Here is a 14533-nt window from a genome sequence, read left to right as displayed (position 1 = left end):
GTTTCCCTTGCGGAGCATTTAGGTCAGGGTGCCCTAAGTAAAGACTTACGAGCTCCCCTCCCCTGCGGCGGCCGGTAAATGGCCCTATTCCTCTAGTAGATGATGTGTAGTCATATGTAGTCTAGCGCGGGCTGCTCCAGGTCCCTTGCAAGGCTGGCATTCTCTGTCTATGCTTCACATGCGGACTTTTATCGCGCTTCGGAACGAGGATTCTGAACGGCAGACCGCTCCCCGCAACTGCCAAACAAGCGTTGTCATTCCTTCGACGCCGTACAGCAGCACGTCTCGCACTGAAGTATCGGGGCGGTCTGATTCAATATGTTTGCTGGTCAGATCTCATTTCTCAGTGACGTCTCGCACTGATCGATCGCTAACAGAGAACGGGTTCCCAGCTAACCGATGCTCGGCGCCTATCCACAATGACCGTGCCAATGCTTGGCCGCTACAGTTGTGAGAAAGATTCAACTGATGTCCATTGAACTTATTGGCCGATCTGAAATGAAAACCCCGCTAAACGCCATCCTTTGGGCGGCGGATTCTAGCCCGATACGCATCCAAATAGTGAATAATCCTGACTTAGGACAGTAAAGACAGGGGTGTTCTTTTGACGCAACCAGTCCGAGGACAAGGCATTGGCGACGGTTCTTCTCGCTCGGCAGAAACGCGTTAGCCTAGTGACTATGGTCATTTAAAGTAACATTCCTTTCCCTGTCTCTGGCTGCTCTCGCGTGGCGTTTGACAGCCGCAGGGAACCACCACGTTTCTAGTCTCGAGTCCCTGAAGCCCCAAGTTTGCTGAGGAGATGACCCTCTTTTTCCGACAGACGTGGACTCTGACAGTCAAAAACCTACTGGTTGTCCTTGTTCGCCCTCTACTCTCGACCGTTTTTCGAGCATTGATCCTGCCTGTGCTCTTTGTGGCATTCATGTCTGTACTTCCAAACCCGCTCCATGGCATAGCTTGAGATGCATGTCTGACGTCAATGCAGATCGTATGCGCGCAATCTTTTTATTGAACCAGCGACATACGGAATCGGCGAACCGACCCGTGTCCAGTCGTTTTCTAATGCGTTGGAATCCGTTGGCGCCGGGAGAAATAGGTTGATTTTTGTTGATAACGGCTTTGTTGGTGGTTCAATCGAGCAAGTGATCAACGAGGTCGCGGAGCCGGCGAGAACTAGCCAATATGAAGTCCACGTTCTTTCCGATGAGTCTGAGATGCGGGAGCTGTGTCGAACATCGCTTCGTGGTATGTCCAGATGCATAGCGGCGGCTGTTTTTTACTCGTCTCCAACAGAAGGCCCGGCAGAGGCGTGGAACTACACCATAAGGACGGATTCAGTGCTGGGTAAAGGTATTGATGTAGGGAACTCCAACAATGACCAGCAAGTATACCTTCTCCCGTTCCAGCGATCCATTGACTGGGCGATCGCACGAACCAATTCATCGTTCGACGCCAGTACCCTCCCTGAAGAGGTATGTCACCTAAATTTTGTTCTGATCGTGGCCTTTAACTAACCAGTTTCAGACCCTGGAGTACCCATACACATCCCTAAATGAAGAGGGACGCAAGGATCGAATCCGGACCCGGTATATGGGTGCCATTATCGACGTTATCGCCGTTGCTGTATTTATTGGAATGGTTGGCGTGACGTACCAGCTTACAGGTTTGATCGCCATGGAAAGGGAATTGGGAATGAGTCAGCTTATAGACTGTATGATGCCGGATTCGTCACCTTGGATGTCTCAAGCGGCCCGATTTTGCGCTGCTCATCTTGCCTTGGATATTGTTTACGGCCCCGGCTGGATAATTATGGGGGCCATTCTGAAAGCCGGTGTATACAGCGAAACATCGGCTGGAATAACGGTGGTATACCACATTCTGTGTGGCCTCGCCTTATCATCTTTCTCCATTTTCGGAGCTTCGTTCTTCAGGAAGGCGCAGCTCAGCGGTATATCTGTCGTCCTTGCCTGCCTTCTCCTAGGCGTGGTAGCCCAGATGGCTCCAGCAAAAAGCAACGGCCCGGTTGTCATTCTTGGTCTCCTATTCCCTTCCATGAACTATGTTTACTTCTCGATATTCGTGGCTCGTTGGGAAAGGGAAAATTCCGCTGCAATACTGACGGAATCCGCGCCAAACAACCCGTGGAGCCTCCCTGGCGTTGTGTTGTGGGTGCTGTTGATTCTTCAGATCATTATCTACCCAATGCTGGCCGCCGTTGTGGAACGGATGCTATACGGCACTGCTTCGAAAAATCGACATGTTTCCAGTTCTGGGACTTCTGCTGCGTTAAGCATTCGCAATCTTAACAAGATATATCGGCCGGGATGGTTCTATCGGACAATAGGACCATTGTTCGGTAGCAACCGCCAGACTGTTCATGCAGTCAACAATCTCTCCATCGACGTCAATAAGGGTCAGATAATGGTCCTGCTTGGCGCCAATGGATCGGGAAAATCCACCACACTGGATGCCATTGCTGGATTAACCAAGTTGTCATCTGGCGATATCAACATCAATTATGGTACAGAAGAACCGGGTTTTGGTCTCTGCCCGCAGAAGAATGTGCTTTGGGACAATCTGACTGTCAAGGAGCACGTCAAGATTTTCAACAGACTCAAATCCACCGGGAAAGTTGATACAGAAGAACAAATTATGCATCTCCTAAGAGACTGCGATCTTCAGAAAAAGGCCAAAGCACGCTCAAAAACACTTTCTGGAGGACAGAAGAGAAAAGTGCAACTAGCTATGATGTTTACTGGTGGCTCTCCAATCTGTTGTGTCGACGAGGTCTCTTCTGGCCTCGATCCAATATCACGAAGGAAGATATGGGATATCTTGTTGGCAGAAAGGGGCTCCAGAACAATAATCCTGACGACACATTTTCTCGATGAAGCGGACTTGCTTGCTGATCATATTGCCATTCTGTCCAAAGGTGTTCTGAAGGCTAAGGGATCTAGCGTTGAGTTGAAAAACCAACTAGGTTCTGGATATCGCATTCATGTCTTCAATGTCCCTGGATCCGAAAGGGCGGTTCAAAAACGGTTTAGCAGCATACACAAAGAAGTCCACTTTGACGAAACTGTTTACACAGTTCAAAATTCTGCTGAAGCTGCTCAGTTTGTCTCCGAGCTGGAACAGGAGGGTATGATGGAGTATCGTGTCAGCGGGCCTACTATTGAAGATGTTTTTCTAAAGGTCGCGAGCGAATTGGATTTCGAGCCCTCAAGAGGCCGTGTTCGAGAAGGCGAGCGAGCAGCGGATCATTCCTCTGAAGCTGATGATGAGAATATTGAGCGTCGCTCGCTCCATCTTATGACTGGCTGCCGTATCGGCATAATTCTCCAGGCATGGTACTTGTTTCGCAAAAGACTGACTATCCTCCGCCGGAACCCTCTTCCTTATCTTGCGGCATTTATGATTCCTGTGATCGCAGCAGGCCTCGTGACTTTGTTTCTCCAAGGGGTTGCGAAGCCAGGATGCTCGGGAGAGGATTCCTACCGAACACCTGAATCTACCATCGCAGATCAATGGGATAACTTGCTCCTTGTGATTGGCCCATCAGACAAAGTGCAGCCAGAACTTCTAGAGAGCTTCGTGGTCTCAATGAACGATCAATCAGACGCCGTCCAGTCATCTAGTAATGCGTCCCAGTTTTATATTGTGGACGACTACCCAGACTTCAGCGATTATATAAAAGCCAACTATTCCAAAGTGACCCCAGGCGGGGTTTACCTTGGGGACTCCTCGTGGCAGCCGACCATTGCTTGGAAAGGAGATAATGGCAATTTCCCTCTTGCTGCGCTTACGCAGAACGTGCTAGATCGGTTTGCAACAGGGATGTCCATTAACATCGGTTTCGACTTTTTCGATATTCCTTCAACGCCGGACTTCTACAATACCTTGCAGCTTGTTGTATACTTTGGGCTTGCCATGTCAGTTTATCCGGCTTTCTTCGCACTATACCCAACCGTTGAGCGGCTGAGGAATGTCCGCGCACTCCAGTTCAGCAACGGGGTTAGGGCACTATCATTGTGGCTGGCATATATATCCTTCGACTTTTGTCTTGTTGTTGCATCCAGCGTTCTGGCAGTCATCATTTTCAGAGCCGTGACTAATATCTGGTACCATATCGAATATCTCTTTGCCGTTTTCTTCCTCTACGGCTTATGTGGTACGTTATGCGCTTACCTGGTGTCACTCTTTACGAAATCGCAACTCGCAGCGTTTGCTTTCGCGGCCGGTTTTCAGTGCGTTATGTTTCTCATCTATCTCATCGCGTATATGTGCGTCCTGACCTACGCATCAACGGACAAGATTGACTCGTACATTGATATAACGCACTACACTATCGCGATCGTTTCTCCATCCGGAAACCTTCTCAGGGCTTTGTTCGCTTCCTTGAACGTGTTTTCTATACTCTGTCGAGGCTCTGAAGGTCGAGAGATAGCGTCCTACCCTGGAGAGATTGGTCTCTACGGAGGGCCTATTCTTTATCTCATTCTTCAGTCAATCTTCCTCGTTGTTCTTCTTGTATGGATTGAAGGCGGCACTCCTCTACTTTCCTGGTTACGGCCTAAATCTAGGCAACGCGACGTTGAGGAGAAAGAACTCATGGACAGCGATATCGCGGAGGAAATTACCCGTGTATCCAGTTCGAAAGATAATCTCCGTCTGCTACATGTCAGTAAGGCATTCAAGAAGTTTATAGCTGTGGAAGACGTCACATTCGGTGTCGGGGCAGGAGAGGTCTTCGCCCTTCTCGGACCCAATGGAGCAGGGAAAACGACCACCATCTCCCTCATCCGTGGCGATATACAGCCAACACGTAACGAGGGGGAAATATTCGTCGAAAATATCTCTGTCCTGAAGCAGCGCGCTGTTGCCCGGTCTCGCCTCGGCGTTTGCCCACAATTTGACGCGATGGACCAAATGACTGTCCTCGAACACCTCGTCTTCTACGCCCGTATTAGGGGCGTGCCAGATATAAACCACAATGTCAATGAAGTAATCAATGCTGTCGGGCTCAAGCAATTTAGGCATCGCATGGCGGCAAAGCTTTCCGGCGGAAACAAACGCAAGCTATCCCTAGGCATCGCGCTGATGGGAAATCCTTCTGTTCTGCTTCTAGATGAGCCATCCTCCGGCATGGACGCCGCCTCAAAGCGTGTGATGTGGAAGACACTAACGGCCGTTGCACCTGGGCGCTCCATAGTCCTCACAACACATTCAATGGAGGAAGCAGATGCTCTGGCCCACCGCGCCGGTATCATGGCTAGACGTATGCTGGCCCTGGGAACAACGGATGCCCTTCGTTTGAAATATGGAAATATGTACCATGTGCATATAGTCCATACACAAGCACCACATACTAGCGATGAAGACATGGAGAAGATCCGCGGCTGGGTGACCGATAACTTTCCAGGCGCCGTTATCGAGCAGAAAACATACCACGGACAGCTGCGTTTCAGTGTCCCCGCGGGCATCTCCCCCGAGAAGGAAAGAGCTGCTCACAGCGACGACAGCAAGGGCTCATCTTATCGTGATATTCGGTCAACTGATGAGCTCCGCTCTGTCTCGCTGCGTTCTGATGTCTCGATTCCCGTCGGGTTAGGACCAGACACGGAAACGGGGCCAGGAAACTTCAGAGCCAGAAGTGGTGTCAGCAAGCTTTTTTCTCAACTCGAACAGAATAAGGCCGCACTGGGTGTGGAGCATTACTCTGTCAGCCAAACGACACTCGATCAGGTTTTCTTGACAATTGTCGGGAAGCATCATATTAGCGAGCAGGATTCTGGCTAACTGCTTACCTTCGAAGAGTTGTGTTGCGTTGTCACGTTCTTTTTTCTTTTGGAAAGCTCGTTTAGTTAGCATTCTTGTACATATAGCATCTAGTATATATCTGACCATCTCAATCGTAATTACTTGGAATTAGACGCATACAACGTCCGGCATAATGAGCTAATATCTTTATAGCTGTGGCTTTTCGTCCCATCTTATAATTTTGCTGACTCTATAGAAATAGAAGGCATCGCATTCGCCATTAGACATTGGGATCCGCACGTTTCTATCAGCTTGTATAGCCATGACTTGATAGAGAGCCTTTTATTCAGATATCATATCAATAAAATCTTTGTCCTTTTTCTGCATCATGAGTAAGCATCTTTGCTCATAATGGACACGGCCAGAGCATCATTTGTAAAGCCCATGCAAATCCCAGCAGCTGAGCGCGTTTCCAATGATCAAGTTTGCCAACCTAGATGAAATTGGACTATAGTCTGAGAGCTGTGTTTTCGGCTACTGTCAACTTATGGTCTTCCATCGCAACTCAAGAGCAGTATCTGCTAAACCTTAGGACAGTCATGAATACTCCCTCCCTTCCCCCTTCTCTAGACATCCCCCATTTCATTCTATACTACCGCTCCGTTCATAAAATCTTGCTTGACAAACTATATTTTGCCAGCTTCAAACATACAACAGCTCTGCTCCAATGCCCTACCTTAAGAGGGACGCTCCGATAAGGTTCGATAAATGCTATTACTCGGTGTGGAGCTGAGCACCCATACCGTCATCTGGTGATGTCCGCTTCCATAGAAAGACAACGGTATTGGATACTTGGGATCTGGAATCCTTGCCGCTAATAGACCACTACTGACTACTACACAGAGACGCACGGACGCTGCAAGGCCTTTGCCTTTGCTTGCGGCCAGAGAACATAATAAAGACGATCACTTCTCGCAGACAGCGCTGATTATTGCCTCAAAGGATGGGAATAAGCGGTTTATTGAGATACTACTGAGTGATGTCTGGGTGGAATAAACTGCAGAGGTCCAGATAGAAATGCCACATCGCGTGAGAATGGACGTCAGATTATCGTTCGAGTGTCGCTCAAATTGCAGCAAGGGCGGAGGTGCTGATACCAAGGGTACGACAGTTGCTTTTTGGAATCACCACGAGAGCATCGTGCGTTTGCTGTTTGACGGTGCAACGGTGGAATTCTCCCCCGTGGCTAAACTGGAAATTGGGCGAGCTTACTTTTCTACGCTGCTACGCGTGGGCGTTAGCAGATGATGAGAATACTGGCTGAGTTTGGAATAGACTTTGGAGAGAGGATACAAGTCCGTTCCTGCACGTAATCTGCACGTTTAGCACAATTGATTGCGCAGTTGGTTATTATGGAAGCAGCGGAGTTCAGAGACAACACTGCCTGGGTGCCAATGTTAACGGCTGGCGTCGGGATGCTCTTAAGCTCCATCAAACGGCTTCGACAAGGCAAGAGCAGACAATCTATATTCAGTTGCTAATTAAACCTACGTCACATCCTAGCGTGGCTGATTGGGGCATGCGAACATCGTCGGATTGTTTCTTCATCAAGGCGCAGGTATCAATGCCTCGGAGCCCAAAGGAGATAGAATCAGCAGCTTCAATCTGCACTGAGTGGACGGCGTGGTCAATTGATCAAAGCGGTTGCGACAAAGGGGCACAAAAGCGTAGTTGCCAAGCAGCATCTGGCACAGCGACCTGATGATGGAGTGGGCGCCGGAGGCGTCGCTCGACGTTCCCTAGGACTGCTCAGAAAACATTTGTAATCCGACTGTTTGTGATGCGATAGCAACTTCAAATCTGATATATAACCACTTGATATCCAATGAAAATAAGGCAGGGGAGATGACCATCTTCTAGAGGCAAGCGGATTCCAGTATTCCCAAGCCCGGCGTCGACCCATCGTTTTGAATGCAGGCTGGTGGAGTAGCAGACATGACTGTATCAACGTCGATCTCTTCTGGAACCACTATCCTTCTTGTGAAAGAGCATTGAAGAGCACGACCCGAGGAAACGGGCGAATCGCTAATAAGGCGCTCTACGCCCTTCGTCCTACCGCCCAACGCCCCACGCCCTATGACCGGCTGGCCGTCCCTTGACACCGTACAGTATAGCGATCGAGCGAGGCCTAGATACTCGGTGCGTCAGGCCCAGGTCATCTGGGGGACTGTAGTATTACAGAAAACGAGAGAATGACCTACCTGCCAATCAATGGAGAAGAGCAGAAGAAATTCTGATCTTCGCCATAGCCGGGCTCGCTATACGAGAATGGCAAACACCAGAGCTATGTATGATGCATGGATGATTGTAATCTGCCTTGTATACACGAAAATCGAAGAGTATCGCCAGATTCGATAGATAACGCTCGTCAGGCGTCCGTGGAAGTGCTGGTCATGCGGTGAGAGTAGGCTACTGCAGTGCTCCAAGTCCACGTTTTCGTGGCATACGAGTCGTGGCTGCAGCACGAGACCGTGAGTGGCTGGAGAGATACATAAGACCCGGATTTTGCTTCTTGCTTCGAGTAAGAAACAGAAGAAAAGCAAAAAAGGGTACTGTGAAATGCGTCGATATTCGTTGCGTAGACCTTGATGTGTTCCCTCAGCAGAAGCCAATTAGGCGCTTTCCGAGGTTCTTCCGGGGAGATTCTCTCTAGTTTCCATCCATCTCCATCCTTCCTCCACACTGCACCGACCCATTTCTATCTTCTGACTCATAGAGCACTATACTCCGTATCAATTCAGATACTGAATCCAATGATTTCATCTTGAAATACGCGCCGCTATTTGTTTTAATGGAATGGATGCTCAGCTGCTTGGCGTTCATCGCCCTTCAAACTCTTCGAGTCATTCAGAGCCATGGCGTCGAAGGCCCAGCCGGCTGTCGGCAACTGCCGACTCTCTAAGACTAATGCGTGTGGTCCTCCAGTGAGTAATACGACGTTGCCTTCCTGTGCCTTGGCGTGCGAAAAATTCTAATTGTTCTTGCCGGAAGCGGTCCCCGATGTCTTAAACAAGATCGGTCGAGTGATATGTGTGATAGGCTGTACGCGGCTGCGGAACGAAATGACTGCATAGTCCAGACGATGCCTGAGCGATTCAACACATCCAACTCATGCGGCCCCTTCGCTGCGTCCGTGCCCAGTTTGAAACCGCCTAATAAGCTACTCTTTTAGTCTCGACCCCAAACCAAACTAGAATCCTATGTGGGGTAGATAGGTGCCTGGCCCTGCCTGCCATGGGGCCTGGAGGCCGGAGCAGGGTGTCTGCGCATTCGCGTTTTCGTGGTCACCCGCCTCGGGCCCTCACTCAGAATCAGGCTTCTCCCCGACTCGGCGACTATGGCCGTCGCTCGCTTAAGTGCGTACGTACTAGAAATCTATAGCCACCGCTGCTTAGGGCCCTGCTTGCCGTGCTTGTTCCCGGTGGGGAAGGGGAGACCACTTATCTCCGGCTAGCTTCTAGGATTTCTTTGTCGTGATAATTTCTCCGTTAATCTGTTTCTTTCTCTTTCCACCTCCCTCCCAAGCTTGTGCTAACAAAAGGAGAGTGTTGGAAGAGCACTCGCGCACTGCCAGGGCCATGGATGAGAAGCAGGGGACCTCTACCGGTTCAGATGCGGACACTCTTAATTCAAGCTATGAGCAGAGTCGGGAATGGATCCGACATAGCAACCCCCAGGGTGTTGTTTCTCACGACTCGGGCGTCAATGTGGAGAGGGCCGAGCAGGAATTTGCTGAACTGAACAGGGAGTTTTCTAACATCTCTTACCAGGTTCAGCGGCTTTCCAAGCATGCATCTAGGAACTCAAAGACTGAAATCCACGGCAAGGATGTTGAGCGGTCTGCCAGCTCGACGGATTCTGTAGAGCCCTGGGATCTTGAGGCTGCTCTCCGGGGGAACCAGGCGGCCGAGGTAGAGGCTGGGATCAAGAGCAAGCACATTGGTAAGCTCACAGCAGCGGCAGCTCCAGGTCTACACTAACAGTACAGGTGTTATCTGGGACAAACTCACTGTTCGTGGGATCGGCGGCTCCAAAAGCTTCATCAAGACCTTCCCTGACGCCATCGTGGATTTCATCAATGTACCCGGTTTGATCATGGACTGGACAGGCCACAGCAACAAGGGAAAAGAATTTGAGATTCTCAAGGACTTTCGCGGGGTGTTACGCCCCGGCGAGATGGTGCTCGTTCTGGGTCGTCCAGGCTCTGGCTGTACCACATTCCTCAAATCGATCACGAATCAACGCTTTGGCTACACTGGGGTGGATGGCGAGGTTCTGTACGGCCCGTTCGATCATAAAACCTTCTCCAAAAGGTTCCGCGGCGAAGCCGTCTACAATCAAGAGGATGATGTTCATCAGCCAACCCTGACCGTCAAGCAAACACTTGGTTTCGCGTTAGATACAAAGACCCCTGGCAAGCGGCCACTGGGTGTGTCCAAGGAAGAATTCAAAGACAAAGTGATTCGCATGCTGCTCAAAATGTTCAACATCGAACACACTGCAAATACCGTCGTAGGAAATCAATTCATTCGAGGTGTTTCTGGAGGAGAGAAACGTCGCGTCAGTATCGCAGAGATGATGATCACTTCAGCCTCTGTTTTAGCATGGGATAATTCCACGCGCGGTCTTGACGCTTCGACTGCTCTTGATTTCGCCAAGTCGCTGCGAATTATGACCAACATCTACAAGACTACGACCTTTGTCTCGTTGTATCAGGCTTCGGAGAGTATTTACAAGCAATTTGATAAGGTCCTGGTTATTGACAGCGGTAGACAAGTCTTCTTTGGCCCTGCTAGCGAAGCACGAGCGTACTTTGAGGGGCTTGGGTTCAAAGAAAAGCCTCGCCAAACCACTCCCGACTACCTCACGTCGTGTACGGATCCATTTGAAAGGGAGTACAAAGAGGGACGGGACCCTTCTAACGTTCCATCTACGCCTGAGGCACTCGCAGCGGCCTTCGATAACTCTATCTACAGTCAGAATCTTGCCACAGAAATGAACGAATACCGCCAGCAGATACATCATGAGAAGCAGGTCTACGAAGATTTCGAGATTGCCAACCAAGAGGCGAAGCGTAAATTCACTTCCAAGTCATCAGTCTACCTCATCCCATACTACCTGCAAGTCTGGGCTCTGATGCGGCGCCAGTTCCTTATCAAATGGCAAGACAAGTTTGCCCTCAATGTCTCCTGGATTACTTCCACCGGTGTGGCTATTATTCTCGGAACCGTCTGGCTAAATCTTCCCAAAACCAGTGCCGGCGCGTTTACTAGGGGTGGTCTTCTTTTTACCAGCTTCCTTTTCAACGGCTTCCAAGCATTTTCCGAGCTTGCTTCGACTATGATGGGTCGGGCCCTTGTGAACAAGCATCGGCAATTTACCTTTTACAGACCAAGCGCACTGTTCATTGCTCAAATAATCGTTGATGCCACGTTCGCGATTGCCAGGATCCTCGTTTTCAGCGTCATAGTCTACTTCATGTGCGGCCTTGTCAGGGATGCAGGGGCATTCTTCACTTTTGTGCTGCTCATTTTTACGGGCTATATCAACATGTCTGTCATCTTCAGAACCATCGGTTGCCTGTCGCCTGCTTTCGATCACGCAATGAACTTTGTATCTGTCTTGATCACTTTGTTTATACTAACGTCTGGATACCTTGTTCAGTGGCCTAATGCGCAGGTTTGGCTACGATGGTTTTACTATATCAACCCCTTCGGGCTTGGATTTGCTAGCTTGATGGTCAACGAATTTAAAAGCCTCAATATGACCTGTACCAGCGAGTCCCTAATCCCAAATGGTGATGGATACACCGATATGAACCACCAAGTGTGTACGCTTGCTGGAGGTGAAGCAGGTTCCCCAATAATTCCTGGTCAGAGCTATTTATCGACCACATTCAACTATAACAGAGAGGATCTCTGGAGGAACTTTGGCATCATGGTGGCCCTCATCATTGCTTTCTTAGGGATGAATCTGTACTTCGGTGAAGTTGTTAGGTTTAACGCTGGCGGCAAGACCGTCACCTTCTATCAGAAGGAAAATGCTGGGCGGAAGAAACTGAACAAAGCACTGGACGAAAAGCGCGCTGCTCGACAGTCGAACGACCTTGGTGGCCCTGGAGCCGATATATTGCTGACATCGAAGCCAGTCCTAACATGGGAAGATGTATGCTATGACGTTCCTGTGCCGTCCGGCACTCGACGACTGCTGCACAACATCTACGGTTACGTACAGCCTGGTAAACTGACGGCCTTGATGGGCGCATCCGGAGCGGGGAAGACGACCCTGCTTGACGTTCTCGCCGCGCGAAAGAACATTGGCGTAATTTCTGGCGACATTTTGGTAGATGGTGCCAAGCCTGGTACATCGTTCCAACGAGGCACTTCCTATGCAGAGCAAATGGATGTCCATGAACCTATGCAGACGGTGCGCGAGGCACTGCGTTTCTCAGCCGACCTTCGTCAATCGTATGACGTCCCGCAGTCGGAGAAATATGCTTATGTGGAAGAGATCATCTCTCTGCTGGAGCTGGAGAATCTTGCAGATGCAGTGATTGGCACGCCTGAGACTGGCCTGTCTGTCGAGGAGAGGAAGCGTGTCACTATCGGTGTTGAGCTGGCAGCGAAGCCGGAAATGCTGCTATTTTTGGATGAGCCTACTTCTGGTCTGGACAGCCAATCTGCGTTCAATAGTAAGTTGACAATGGCCATGCTCTTGACTTATAGTTAACCGGGGTAGTTGTTCGATTCCTCCGCAAGCTTGCTGCCGCGGGACAGGCTATTTTATGTACTATCCACCAGCCGAACTCTGCTCTTTTCGAGAACTTTGACCGGTTGCTGTTGCTGAAGAGTGGAGGCGAATGTGTGTACTTTGGCGATATTGGAGAAGATTCAAGTACACTACTCGCTTACTTCCGGCGTAACGGTGCAGAGTGTCCTCCTGATGCGAACCCCGCTGAGTGGATGCTTGACGCCATTGGCGCTGGTTCGACTCGCCATCTTGGAAACTGTGACTGGGTTGAGTTCTGGAGAGCGTCACCGGAGAGGGAGCGGGTCAAACAAGAGATCGCTGAAATAAAGAGTCGACGCGCTGAGGAGGCTAGACGGAATCAAGCAACGAAGCCGGTTGAGAAGGAATACGCAACTCCACTTTGGCACCAGATCAAGACTGTTTGTAAGCGGACGAATATCGTCTTCTGGCGCTCTCACAAGTATGGCTTCACTCGGCTCTTCACCCACTTCAACATTTCTCTGATCACCGGTCTTGCGTTCCTGCAACTCGACGACTCCCGAGCTTCGCTGCAGTACCGCATCTTCGTCCTGTTCAACGTCACAGTTATCCCAATTATCATCATTCAAATGGTCGAGCCTCGATACGAGATGTCGCGGTTAGTATTTTATCGAGAAGCCGCGTCAAAGACATACAAGGACTTCGCCTTTGCCGTGTCTATGGTCGTCGCCGAAATCCCATACTGCATCATGTGCGGGATTATCTTCTTCGTCTTCCTTTACTATATCCCCGGTTTTCAAGGCGCCTCCGACCGGGCGGGCTACCAGTTCTTCATGATCATGATCACGCAATTGTTCGCCGTGACATTGGGTCAAATGATTCAAGCCCTTACTCCCAACAGCATGATCGCATCCCAGTGCAACCCGCCACTCATGATCTTGTTCAGTTTATTCTGCGGCGTCATGATCCCGAAACCTCAGATGCCGAAGTTCTGGCGAGTCTGGTTCTACGAACTCGACCCGTTCACGCGCATCATCAGCGGGATGGTCACGACGGAACTGCACGAACGCCCTGTTGTCTGTACTCCAGGCGAGTACAACCGGTTCCAGGCTCCCGCCGGCCAGACTTGCGGCGAGTACATGCAGTCATTCTTCGACCGAGGTGGGATTGGATACCTGGCCAACAATGCGACTCAGAATTGCGAGTACTGTGCTTATCGAGTTGGAGACGAGTATTACCAGGCCTTCGAGATGAGCTTTGACCACCGGTGGAGGGATTTGGGCATTTATGCGGCTTTTGTCGGGTCTAACCTGATAATTTTGTTCATGGCTGTAAGACTTTCTGATTTGCAGGCTCTCCCTTCTGGTGATTGGCTTACTTACTAACGCTGGCAGGCTCGTTATTTGAACTTTAACCGGCGGTAAGACAGAATGAAAATGTGAGGTGGCTGGAACCATGCGGTGTGGAGGTGTAATCGCAAAAGCCGTTTAGCAGAAGTGGATAGAATAAAAGTCTGTCAACATATACCTACCTAATCCATAGTACGCATCCTACTTTTCATGTAACCCCAGATTATCCCCGCAAATGAGAGTGGAGGTTTGGAACCCCCACGCTCTACCCCCACACCATTATCGGCCATTGCAGCTCTTTGCCGTTTCCTCATCCTTTGTTCATCCTCACCTCCTTATTCTGCTGCTCTTCGTGTTTTCCCACCTATCATTCCTTTTATCTTCCCAATGTGCTCGGCGTACGTCCGACATCGCCTGATCCTCCGTACGGGTTTTGACTCGGTCTCTGTCCTCAGACTACCGTCAGAGCTGCAGAAACTGGTTGGCAACTAATGATATACCCGCGCAGATATGCCGAGCCCAAGCTTCGAGCACCGTCACGCCGTCAAAGCGGGGTGCATGGGGTATAGCTGGTGGTCTCCGCAATCCGTCCTATTCCGCTGCAGATAGCCAGTGGATCTCTCACTCAGGGT

General features: G+C 50.1%; 2 protein-coding genes across 2 annotated transcripts, besides 1 other annotated feature; both read left to right on the top strand.

Annotated features, from left to right (window-relative positions):
* Window positions 1-14533: part of a sequence feature (contig 1.161 621..266267(-1)) that runs on past both edges of the window.
* Window positions 420-5802, top strand: ANIA_08812 (putative ABC transporter; the record flags this gene model as incomplete). The annotated part of the gene is made up of 5 exons (XM_676989.1): window positions 420-450; window positions 824-991; window positions 1021-1248; window positions 1297-1475; window positions 1528-5802. 5 exons carry the CDS (start codon window positions 420-422, stop codon window positions 5800-5802), a joined length of 4881 nt encoding a protein of 1626 aa, XP_682081.1.
* On the top strand, window positions 9402-13937 carry ANIA_08813 (putative ABC transporter; the record flags this gene model as incomplete). Its single annotated transcript, XM_050611798.1, has 3 exons — window positions 9402-9765; window positions 9812-12514; window positions 12562-13937. 3 exons carry the CDS (start codon window positions 9402-9404, stop codon window positions 13935-13937), a joined length of 4443 nt encoding a protein of 1480 aa, XP_050467783.1.

The sequence above is a fragment of the Aspergillus nidulans genome, chromosome III, assembly GCF_000011425.1.
Source record: "Aspergillus nidulans FGSC A4 chromosome III".
NCBI classification, from domain to species: domain Eukaryota; kingdom Fungi; phylum Ascomycota; class Eurotiomycetes; order Eurotiales; family Aspergillaceae; genus Aspergillus; species Aspergillus nidulans.
This window is presented reverse-complemented; position numbering and strand designations above follow the sequence as displayed.